The sequence below is a fragment of the Ostrinia nubilalis genome, chromosome 28, assembly GCF_963855985.1.
Source record: "Ostrinia nubilalis chromosome 28, ilOstNubi1.1, whole genome shotgun sequence".
Taxonomy (NCBI): domain Eukaryota; kingdom Metazoa; phylum Arthropoda; class Insecta; order Lepidoptera; family Crambidae; genus Ostrinia; species Ostrinia nubilalis.
In genome coordinates, this window is record NC_087115.1 from 5,837,572 (window position 1) to 5,850,085 (window position 12,514).

Sequence of the window (12,514 nt, forward strand, 5' to 3'; positions counted from 1 at the left end):
CTTAAGAAAGTTAAGAAAGAATGTTTAACCTTATGGGCCCACTGCAGCGCTTCTTCACGCTTCTAAGGCCTGGTTTCCATCAAAGCGGAGTAGAGGTTTAAAAATGATACAAGCGTTTTAGTTTAGTAAACTTTATTAAGGCGTTATGTTACTTAAATGTTATTTGTATCATGCAGACAGGGACACAATTTAAACACAATAACAATTATAAAACAAAAATATTTTTTCTTTTACAATAAAAAAAAAACAAATTATAGTGGTAGAATGAATTACAAAAAAAAATGGAAAATATACTTTTTGTCGTAAATTAGTATTGATAGTAATCAAGACTTCATTAGTAATAAATAGTTCGTGTTTAATACAAACAAAACATTTTATTAGTTTCGGTGTATTTTTTGTTTAGTAAAGAACTTAGTTAAAATACCTATTAATATTAATAACTATAATATTGTCTCAAATTGTAAGTAATTTCAAAATCATGTTCATGAATGAACTACCATCATTAGAATAACATACTTATGTCAATATTAAATTAATAATTGAGAAAATACAGTTTAAATAGGCAACTTTATAACTCTGTTAAAAATAAATAAATAATACTCAGTTACTATTCTCAAAGTATTGCGTAGACCTATATAGCTTTGAGAACATTAACTGAACGGAAGAAAAATATGACGGTAGTGACGTACCTACCTACTAACATTGCCATAAGTGGTCCTATGTTCGGTTCTCGTTGTTGGTAACTTAGGCCTTTTCTGTGTGCCTCCCTTTACAGGATGGAAACGATAAGTGATCTCACTCGATTATTTCTAAACTACACAAGATATCCAAAAACTGGTTACTGATCCTGAAAGTGCTTCCCGAGCTCTATCCAACGGTACCAATAATAGGTTACAAAATAAATGGATCTATACGAAAATTCAATGTTTCCAGCTTCCATACATTTAGTAAAACCACATAATATTAAAAACTATACAAGATATCCAAAAACTGGGTAAGCACGTACGCGGTAAGCACTTTCAGGGTCAGTAATAAATTTTTCGATATCTTGTATAGTTTAGAAATAATCGAGTGAGATCACTTATCGTTTACACCCTGTATAGTATACCTACCTACTTACACCAAAGACTTTTAGCTACATCTTTTACTGCTTTTATACTACTAACTATACCTACAACCTACTGAAATAATTACTGAAGATTTTTTTTTCTATAGAGAGTGTTTACCTCAAATCGGTTTTTCACCTGTATGTGTCCTTTCGTGTTTAATTAAAGTTGATTTTTGAGTGGTCTTATAATGGCAATAGTTACATGAGAACGGTTTTTCACCTGTATGTGTCCTTTCGTGTTTAATTAAAGTTGATTTTAGGGTGGTCTTATAATGGCAATAGTTACATGAGAACGGTTTTTCACCTGTATGTGTCCTTTCGTGTTTAATTAAAGTTGATTTTAGGGTGGTCTTATAATGGCAATAGTTACATGAGAACGGTTTTTCACCTGTATGTGTCCGTATATGAGTATTTAAACTACCTTTTTTAGCAGTCTTGTAATGACAATAGGTACATGAGAACGGTTTTTCACCTGTGTGTATCCGTATATGTTTAGTTAAATCTGATTTTACAGCAGTCTTGTAATGGCAATAGTTACATGAGAACGGTTTTTTACCTGTATGTGTTGGTATATGTTTAATTAAATCTGATTTTACAGCAGCCTTGTAATCACAATAGTTACATGAGAACGGTTTTTCACCTGTATGTGTCCGTATATGTCTAATTAAAGCTGATTTTACAGCAGTCTTGTAATCGCAATAGTTACATGAGAACGGTTTTTCACCTGTATGTGTCCGTATATGAGTATTTAAATTAAATTTTAATGCGGTCTTGTAATGACAATAGGTACATGAGAACGGTTTTTCACCTGTATGTGTCCTTTCGTGTTTAATTAAAGTTGATTTTAGGGTGGTCTTATAATGGCAATAGTTACATGAGAACGGTTTTTCACCTGTATGTGTCCGTATATGAGTATTTAAACTACCTTTTTTAGCAGTCTTGTAATGACAATAGGTACATGAGAACGGTTTTTCACCTGTGTGTATCCGTATATGTTTAGTTAAATCTGATTTTACAGCAGTCTTGTAATGGCAATAGTTACATGAGAACGGTTTTTTACCTGTATGTGTTGGTATATGTTTAATTAAATCTGATTTTACAGCAGCCTTGTAATCACAATAGTTACATGAGAACGGTTTTTCACCTGTATGTGTCCGTATATGTCTAATTAAAGCTGATTTTACAGCAGTCTTGTAATCGCAATAGTTACATGAGAACGGTTTTTCACCTGTATGTGTCCGTATATGAGTATTTAAATTACATTTTAATGCGGTCTTGTAATGACAATAGGTACATGAGAACGGTTTTTCACCTGTATGTGTGCTGGCGTGCTTTGTTGAAATGTGCCGTGCTAAATTCATTTTGTGCGTGTATATTTTTCCACAAGCATCGCACGACACAGTGCTTTTAGTTTGTTTTTTACTAGAATTATTGTGCGTGAGTAAGTGAACGCTCAAGTGAGTTTTAATCGAGAAACATTTTCCGCAGAGATCGCACTCGAATGGCTTTTCTCCGAAATGGATTCGGGAATGTCGACTAAGGTTAAATTTTTCTGCGAATGTTTTCGAGCAATGTTCGCATGAGAATGGTTTCTCGCCCGTGTGCACACGTCTATGGCGTTTCAACCTCGCATTACTTGGGAAGACTTTTTTACAAGTATCACATGGAAATGTTTTTTCTGTTGCTGTAATATTTTTCGTTTCATTTTCATCATTTTGTTCTATATCTTCCGTGTCCATATTCGTGTCTGAACTGTCTAATTCATCTGTATTTGGTGTATTATCTTTATAATTTGTGTCTAACGGGTCATCCGATTTAAATAATGGGACTTCACAATATACCTCGTTTTCGGTTAAATTATTACTAACGGTTAATTTTGTTTCATTTTTTCTATTTGGTTTCATGTTTTTAGTGAGTTTTCTCTTTTTTATAGTCACTTCACTGTTAGTTGCTTTTTCTTTTTTCTTTATTGTATTATTTGGTTTCGCAGTTTCTTCTTTTTTCTTTATTATATTCTTTGGTTTCACATTTTTTTTATAGACGTCTATTTTCATTTCTATCAATAATTCTCTTTCGTTTTTGTAAATTTTTGGCGATTCATCTTTTAGTTCTTCGGGTAAATTTGATTTTTCGTCCATATCTTCTTTCTGAGGCATCTCTGTAAAAAGAAATAAACGATGGTTCACAAAAGATTTCAAATAAAATTGAAACAGTAAAATAAGTAGGTAATAAAACAGCCAAGTGCGTGTCGTGGCACGCGCACTGTAGGATTCCGTAGTTGCCCCTCGATTACCTTTACTACAATATTATAGTTATTTCTTAAATTTCGTTTTGCGATACAAGGTTTTATATTTATATTTATTTATATATTTATTGATAGGTAAGACGCCGCACCTTCCGCGACGCGAACTTTAAAGATTTTCTTCTGACACAATCATAGTGCCCCAACAATATTGGTGTTATTTGAAAGCTCAATAAATATCCTTAAAGAAAAACACATTTAATTTCTAAATAAATGATTATCATATGTATACCATAAATGTGACTTGAAAAAAGACCTCACTTTGGGCTCACCTCTGGGATCAATTAGATCAAATTTTATGGTTATAAAACCAAATAATGATCATACGTGTCCTCTTTAACAGATGGATAGCGATTTATCCCGACTTAACAGTTTTATAGCCATAAAAGTTGGCTAATGCGTAACTACCTATTTTTTGAAGAAGTGATCTGGATCCTTCTAAAGACATATTTTTGGGGTAAAAACCTTTCTTTAAATGAAGTGAAGATTAGAACTAGGCTTATAAATGGTGCCAATATTGGTGGGAAGTGGGGATGCATACCTACGTTTGAAAGTGCTTGTCGCGGGAGGTGCGATTTATTTGATGTCGAGTGTAATAGTAGGCTTTTAACAACACCTCCCAGCACCCCACCACTGCTTCAGAACAATAAGTGGCCCAGTGCTGAGAAGAAGCAGCACAAGAAACTCGGTCAAGCAAGCAATTACTTCATCTAAAATCACTTCAAAACATAAAGTCTTAATGTTTTCTTCTAAGGAATTTTATTAGGTAAGAAATTTTCTAATACTAGAGTTGAACGACTATTACTCTTAAACTAACTGATCTATCTGAACCGTTATACTTTTCCTTGAAACTGGATTTTCTTGGGTAAGGGCCCTTAGGTATTTGGTTTTAATTAACAAAAAACTTATATACCTTCATCATTTTCAATCTTCGTTGGACTAGTGTCGGACGCTATGATAGTTTGCGGAGACTTCAGCACTTCTCTGCTATGAGTTGGCGCCGTCACCACTTGTATGCTGTCAGTTGGCGCCGTTAGTGCTTGTATGCTGCCAGTTGGCGCCGGTAGTGCTTCTTTGTGGTCAGTTGGCGCCTTTATTACTTCTTTGCTGTCAGTTGGCGCCGTGATAGGTTGCATAGTGACTTCCACAGTTGGTGGAGCGCCTATAACCATTAAAACATTATTAAACTAGCTGCCCCTAGAATTAATGTAGGATTCGATCACTCGCACTCACACTGCGGCCGTTCGTCGCACAGTCGCGACAGCAATATAATTACGTGCGAGTGATAAGGATGGGTAGCATGAGGTCGTTGGACGAAATTCTATCTGCTCGGCGACCGGACTTTAGCCTTTAATCCACGTTCGTAACTGACCTTTGGTAACCAGATACGAATATGGATTTTTTTATTGCTTGATATGCAGTTACGAGAATGGAATTTACGTGTCGTTTTTGTAACCATGTTGCATAACCAGCTACGAAAATGGTTTTTGTTTTCTCTGTTCGTATCTGGTTACCAAAGGTCAGTTACGAACGTGAATTAAAGGGACTTTAGGACAGATTGGATTTCTTACCAAATAAATAATTCAGACAGTCCAGATAGGGTTCTTCGGAGGTGCCATGCCATTTGTAGTGCTTCCTAGCTTCAGCTCTGAAAATAGAATAGAATTACTTTATTCAGCATATAACATTTAGGTGCATACATATTTAACTCAACATGCTGAAAAGGCGCCCTCAGCAAATATTTTTTTTCATTATGAGATAATATGAATATTATTCAATCTATTTTAGGAATGCCCTGCGTGCCCAAACAACTGCACGCAAGATTTGATTAATGCTACTGACAACGCCACTCTTGCAGCAGAGTTTTGGGCTGACACTGAATAGGTTTGTTGCCGACACGGTAAGAAGAAGAATTTTAGGACTAGAAGCTTAAAAATTGATTTCTCTATTATAACGTGACTAGTCTAGTCTACTAATAGACCCACTGATCGCGTTCGAAGCACCTGTGCGGCGCTAAATTTGTCACGACATGCAACGAGACAATGGGCCAACTATCCGGCCGCCGGATATCCGGTATCCGGCCAAACAACTATCCGTTTCATCTCTACTGTATACTATCATTGATTTTTGATTTGATAGTCTATCAAATCAAAAATTTTATTTGCTTAAAACATGGCGGTAGTTAGGTACAATGGAACAATATACAGGGTGTTTCTTGTAAGGTGTCAAGCCGAAGGCAGGTGATAGGTGAGGACTAGACCTATCGATTTTACCCCCATGTATGTTCTACGATTTTTCGTAGTTTAGAAGTTATCGTTAATTTTGTGATTTTTTCAAATTTCATGACCTAGTGGCTTAATTATTTTTTTATCTTTTTTTTGGGTTGACTTTTCTCAGATTTCTTTTTTTTTACAGATTCCCTATTAGTTGCAGATATTTGAAAAAAATAATCACCTTCCTATCTTTGATGCAAGATACAAAATTTTTGCTAGAAACATAAAAAATATGCTTTTAGCAGAACATTCTAAAATTTTCAACTGAAATGTATGAGAAAAAAAAAGAATTTCCATAGGTCCAAAATAATTTTAAAAACTGCGCAGTTTTCTGAACTTTCATAATAACACAAAAAAACATGTACTTAATAGGCCATTATTTTCTGTAATCGCTCTACTAAAGTAGTCGGAGATTCCGTTACATGTTTTTGACTTTCTTAGGACTAAGTAATATTTGCAATCCCCTAAGCTTACGTTATGTAGAACACATTTAGAGACAAAAACTGAAAAGATTATTTTTATCCACAACGTGGAAGCTCTTGCTCTTCATGTGGTATACAAAAGGGAATATGAAAATTTTGATGATAAACCATATTAGAATGCAAGAAGCTTTTGTAAATTTACGAATAATTGTTTTGCGTCGTTGTCGAATGTGCATTCAGGTCAGCGACGGACATTTTGAACATTTACTTTAAATTAAATCATTACACCCTTTTTTGCTCTCTCTCTCTCTCTCACAGACACACACACACACACGCACACACACACACACACGCGCACACACACACACACACACACACACACACACACACACACACACACACACACACACACACACAAACTCTTTCTCTTTCCTTTCACACTCTAATAGGTAGGTATATCAAATTTAATCACCACTGTGGTCTAGTGGTAAAACTACCTATTTAGGACAGCCAATTCCTCTGTGGTTTAGGATTCCGGGTGAAGCTCGCTGATCATCCAGCAGTTTCCAACTTTCCATCAGGTCAGATGAAGGGCAAGAGCTTCCTCGTTGTGGATAAAAAATGTTCTGTTCAGTTATTGTCTCTAAACGTGTTCTACGTAACGTACACTTAGTGGATTGCAAACATTAGTTAGTCCTAAGAAAGTCAAAAACATGTAACGGAATCTCCGACTTACTACTTTAGTAGAGCGATTACAGAAAATAATGGCCTATTAAGTACATGTTTTTTTGTGTTATTATGAAAGTTCAGAAAACTGCGCAGTTTTTAAAATTATTTTGGACCTATGGAAGTTCTTTTTTTTTCAAACTTTTAAGTTGAAAATTTTAGAATGTTCCGCTAAAAGCATATTTTTTATGTTTCTAGCAAAAATTTTGTATCTTGCATCAAAGATAGGAAGTTGATTATTTTTTTCAAAAATCTGCAATTAATAGGGAATCTGTCAAAAAAAATAAATCTGAGAAAAGTCGACCCAAAAAAAGATAAAAAAAATTTAAAGCCTACTAGGTCATACAATTTGAAAAAATCACAAAATTAACGATAACTTCTAAACTATGAAAAATCGTAAAACATACATGGGGGTGAAATCGATAGGTCTAGTCCTCACCTATCACCTGCCTTCGGCTTGACACCTTACAAGAAACACCCTGTAGATTTTTAGATATGCATATAAGTAGGATACTTACTTGGTCAGCAAGCAATGACCACAGATAGTACAAGCGTACTGTTTTGAACTATGTTCTGTATTATTTATATCGTCAAAACCTAAAGAATCAGCTTTTTCTTTAACAACTTCCACCTCATAATATATAGGCTTATCTTCTTCAATTTCTCTCTTGACTTCAGCCACTTCTATACTGACTCCATCTGAATCGCTTATTGCGTTTACATTTATAACGCGTGACTTAGTTAATGGTGTGAGTAAGAAAGCCTTGTCTATCGCTGAAATATGCTGCTCGGTTAACTGAAAAGATAGTAACATTTTAAACTTAATAATATTATGTAATAATTTATGCGAAACTTTAACCGTTTACGCAGCGTCAGCTCTCAAAAGGAAAAAAAACACTGATTTGAAACATTCTTCATTGGTGTTCCGCTCCTAGTGGTCTTAGCGTGATGATATATAGCCTAAAGCCTTCAGGGATTAACGGACTATCCAACACAAAAATAATTTTTCAAATTGGTCCAGTAGTTCCTGAGATTAGCGCGTTCAACCAAATAAACAAACTGTGATTAATAAATTGCGCCACTACAAACCGTACCAACAGATGGCGCTGTTACGATCTTACTATGGCAAACTCCATCGCGCATACAATCCTGCATCGCGGTGACGAAGTTTTTTACCCTGCCCAGTATATATAGACAAACCAAGACTGTGCAAATTAGATGCACTAACACCATAGTTCCTTATGGTGGTTAAGCGTCATATTCCACAACTTCAGCTTTATAATATTAGTATAGAGTATAGATTTTAATCAAACCAACTAAAATCTGTTAAAAATCACATCCTATATTTTTATTGCATTGATCGTTAGGGTTAAGTATAAGGAGGAAATCTCTCTAACAAACTTGATAAATCAAATGAAAGGATCTTAAATTATTTTAATTATGTACAGAAAATTTTATGGTATGGTAGTGAATTTTCGAAAAAATTTCGAAAATCTTTGAATGCAGTTCTGTTTCTTTTAAAAAAATAAAGGAATGTATTATATAACTGGCATCACATTTAGTTTTTTTTCATTGTGGAAGTTTCTTCACCCAGATGAACAAAGTGGAATAATCCATTCAACGGACTATTCGTAAAACAATTATTAAAATATACCTGTATACCACTGCTACATAGTTGTTGAAGAACTTTGTCAGTTTTAACGGCACTTTCAATGAATTTGTGACACTTGCTTAATAAATGGTAGCAGACGTAACACACCACGTGCGGTCTTCCGTCTTTTGTTTTAAGCTGAAAATTTATCAAAATCAAAAATATTTATTCAGTTTAGACCCTTATCACTTTACATGTCTCCTTATCTTTTGGGCCCTACCAGCACTTCGAGACAAACATAGGGCAAGTGCTGAGAATGTTTTAATTATTGCAGTTTATTTACTGTAATTACAAACATATAGGGCTAAAAGTGCTACAGACATAATCATATCATGTGTAGGTAATAGATAAGGCAAATAAGAATTTCCATTTTATAAATGACTAATTTAATATACAATGTCCTGTCATAGTATTGTTTGCTAAATCATGTGAAGAGAAGACGTGTTTGTTCTCTTTGAATCAGAAATAAATAATAAATAAATATCCTTGGACAATTTTTACACTGCATTTATGTAGTCCCAAACTAAGCAAAGCTTGTACTATGGGTAGATACCAGAAAAAGTATATAAACTTACATAAACTATTTTTTTTTAATACAAACACATTACATTGGAAGCACCAAACATTTTTAGTAAATAAATAATACTTACAGGAAATGTTTATTACAATTTGATTATGTTTATTACAATTTGATTACCAGAAAAACAAAGGAAACTTAAATAAACATACAACTAAAAGAAGAAAAGCTAACTTACAGGTATATTTGTGATTTTTTGATAAAGCACTTCCAGTGGCGTGTTGTACGTTGTACACATACGAGTATCACGTGCCAGGCATATTCTACATAGGAGATCAGTCATTCTGTATGGCTTTTGGAGAAATATAGTTCCAAAATACTGAACTGTCCTATCGATGACATTGACAGCGGGGCGCCACCGTCAATACCGAATCGCTGGTTCCGATTTTTGCCATGTTGGAAACCATAAAGTTGAACGATGGTAGCGCCCCCCTGTCATTGAGTTTGGCGGGACAGTTCAGCGTGGGTCATCTATATCACAAATCAAATCAATCTTATTTTCATACAATTATTCTTCTTCTTCTTCTTTTATTAATGGCGATGAACTTGTGTATTTTCGCCACAAGGCACACTGTTCCGCCAATATCACGTGCGCAGCTTTTACACAATGTTTTTTTGAGAAATTTAAATTCAAAGGTATACTAAGCAAAATACCTAAAACAAAGAGACATCACAAATAAGACAACACAATACATAAAAATAACATATATACGAGTGAACACAAATGGGGAGGTTTAGTTTGGGAAAAGTTTTACTGCCAACTCTTGCTTGCTACAAAAGGTTACAAATTAATTTTATTAATGTTAATGAATTTAACTAGAGATTTCAAAGTATGGGGATTAGTAAAGTTAAGGACACATTTAAGGTTAGTTGGAAAAGGGAATTTTTTGGGAAGGAAGTCATACAACGAATGGTCAATTTTGGGGCAGTTGAAAAAGATGTGATTAGCTGTTCCTTCATCCAAGCCGCATTCGCATATGGAGCTATCCTTGATCCGCATTTTTGCGAGATGTACAGGGGTACACGCGTGACCTATACGCAGGCGACAGATAATGGACACTGTTCTTTTTGGTAAGTGGCGGTGCTTGAAAAACCAGGGTCTTGAGGGAATATCCTGTTGGATATCAGCATAATATCTGCCTACGTATCTCTTGGAGTTAACCCAGTGAGTATTCCACGACTTGAACAGGTGTTTACGTGGGAGCGAAGAGACATCATGAGCAAATAATCTGTAGTGATCCAGTGAACCTGTGGATATAGCGTTTTTAGCACATGAATCTACAGTTTCATTGCCAGGGATACCTCGGTGACTTGGGATCCAGGCTAAAGTGACATTTAAACCGAGCTGTTTACACTCAAAAAGGGCTTCTCTTATTTTGAAAACGATGGGGAATTTAGTTTTGGATTTAAATGGATTGGCTAAAATAGATTGGAGGCAGCTCAGAGAATCAGTAAAGATCAAGGTGTTATTAAGACGGTGTGAGATAGAGTAACGAATAGCTTCTAGTATAGCGACTGATTCTCCTGTGAAGACTGATGTAACTGGAGGACACTTAAAGCTTAGTGCTATTCTGTATGCAGGTATCCAGACTGCTGCGCCAGTGCATCCACCTTCGTCCAGCTTGGAGGCATCAGTGTAAATTTTTAACCAACCTTGCCAGTGCTCAGAGACAATATTAATGAATTCCTGACCAGCTGAGCACGAGTCCTTAGATATGCCAAAGTTGAGGATTATTGAGGGATTGAAAAGAAGGGAATCATAGCTATTGCTGAAAAGAGGATTCAATGGAATTTTCTCAATTGGAGTAGGGAGGCGGGTAAATTTCCTGTAACTCAACAAAACACAAGGTGAACTCTGAGAGGAGTCAGAGCTACTCAGTGAAGAGAGGAGAGCCAGTTTTTCATGCAGAGGGTGATTGGAATTTTGAGAAGTTTTTACGTAAAACCGGTCGCTTAGGTATTGTCTACGCAAATATAGGGGAGGTTCCACACATTCAATTTGCAGAGCATTAATAGGCGAAGATTTCATAGCTCCCAGTATAATGCGTAGACACTTCGACTGAGTTTTATTAAGTTTTTCGAGAGCAGCTTTATTACAGGGGTCCAAAAGAAATGAGGCATAATCGAAGTGGCTGCGGACAATAGCGTTGTAAAGTAATTTCTGTGAGTATGGATGGGCACCCCACCAGGTGCCTGAAAGGGCCCGGAGGATATTTAGCCCTTTTTCGGCCTTACCAAGGATGTAATTGAAATGAGGGATGCCAGACAACCGGGAGTCTAAAATTATGCCTAGGAACTTCACTTGGTTGTTACAAGGAACGCTATCACCGTTCAGTGTTATATCTACCTCTGGTGTATTACGTTTACGGGTGAAGGTGACGCAACTACATTTTGGGACTGAAATGGATAATCCATGGTTTGTCATCCAGGCATTGAGATATTCGAGAGCAGTGTTTAGGCGCGAACTTGTTTCGGATATAGATTTGGATGAATAATAGAGGGCAATGTCATCTGCGTACTGAAGGATGCTGCAAAAAGATTCTACAGTTCTACTAAGGTCGTATGTGTAAATGCTGTAAAGTAGAGGGCTGAGTACGGATCCTTGCGGAAGCCCTTTCCAGACAAAACGGGGAACTAGAGAGTCTTGGTATCTCACTGCTATTGATCTTGACATCAATGTGTTGCAGATGAGACGAACCAGTTTCTCCGGGATACTCAGATAGAGCAATTTTTGCCTGAGTATTGGGAGTAACACATTATCGTACGCAGAGGCAATGTCTAAGAAGACCCCAACGAGGTACTCCTTGTTTTTAAAAGCTACGCGAATATCCGTCGTTAAAATACTTAAACTGTCTAGAGTACTATAACCTTTGCGGAAGCCAAATTGGGATTTCGCCAAAATATTATTAGATTCCAAGAACCACTCCAAACGATTTTTAAGCATGTGTTCCATTATTTTAAGGAGCACGGAAGAAAGGGCTATGGGACGATAAGAATTATGATCTAAAGGTTCTTTTCCTGGTTTGGGAATGGGGATTACAATTTGTTGTTTCCAAGCTTCCGGTAGAGTACCTTGATCAAAAAACGAATTTAATAAATTAAGAAAGAAAAGTTTAGCACTAGCCGGGGATTTAATAATAAAAGAATAAGGGATTCCATCTGCTCCAGGAGATGAATCTTTTAAGCCGTCAAGAGCTGATAAAAGTTCTTCTAAGGAAAAGGGACCATCAAGATTATTTGATTGGGGGAGAAAACAACTTGTTGAAGGAAGATTATCCATAAAAGGAACAAAAGGAGGGGCCAGTTTGTCTGCAAAATCATTTAGCCAAGCTGTAGGGTTGTTTGACGGGGCATTTATAGGGATTAAGGAAGTGCGGTATCTTTTGATTTGTTTCCAGACAATTGAGGAAGGGGTCCTTGGAGACATACTCTCACAAAAACTGATCCATCCCTTC

At 35.9% G+C, this 12,514-nt stretch overlaps 2 protein-coding genes across 2 annotated transcripts in view; one reads left to right on the plus strand and one right to left on the minus strand.

Annotated features, from left to right (window-relative positions):
- Window positions 1-12,514, plus strand: part of LOC135085268 (zinc finger protein 271-like) — a 195,831-nt gene that overhangs the window by 86,950 nt on the left and 96,367 nt on the right. The window lies entirely within an intron of this gene.
- Window positions 116-9,537, minus strand: LOC135085276 (zinc finger protein 271-like). Its single transcript, XM_063980037.1, has 6 exons — window positions 9,238-9,537; window positions 8,486-8,620; window positions 7,350-7,627; window positions 4,982-5,058; window positions 4,324-4,572; window positions 116-3,266 (listed from the first exon to the last, which is right to left on the minus strand). The coding sequence occupies exons 1-6, from the start codon at window positions 9,340-9,342 to the stop codon at window positions 1,228-1,230; spliced, it is 2,883 nt and encodes a 960-aa protein (XP_063836107.1). The 5' UTR covers window positions 9,343-9,537; the 3' UTR covers window positions 116-1,227.

Coding starts and splice junctions, on each gene's coding strand:
- LOC135085276 (XM_063980037.1), bottom strand. CDS start 9,342: ATGACTGATCTCCTATGTAGAATATGCCTGGCACGTGATACTCGTATG. Junction 8,621..9,237: donor AAAAAATCACAAATATACCT/GTAAGTTAGCTT, acceptor ATAAATTTTCAG/CTTAAAACAAAAGACGGAAG. Junction 4,573..4,981: donor CTGTCTGAATTATTTATTTG/GTAAGAAATCCA, acceptor TAATGGTTATAG/GCGCTCCACCAACTGTGGAA.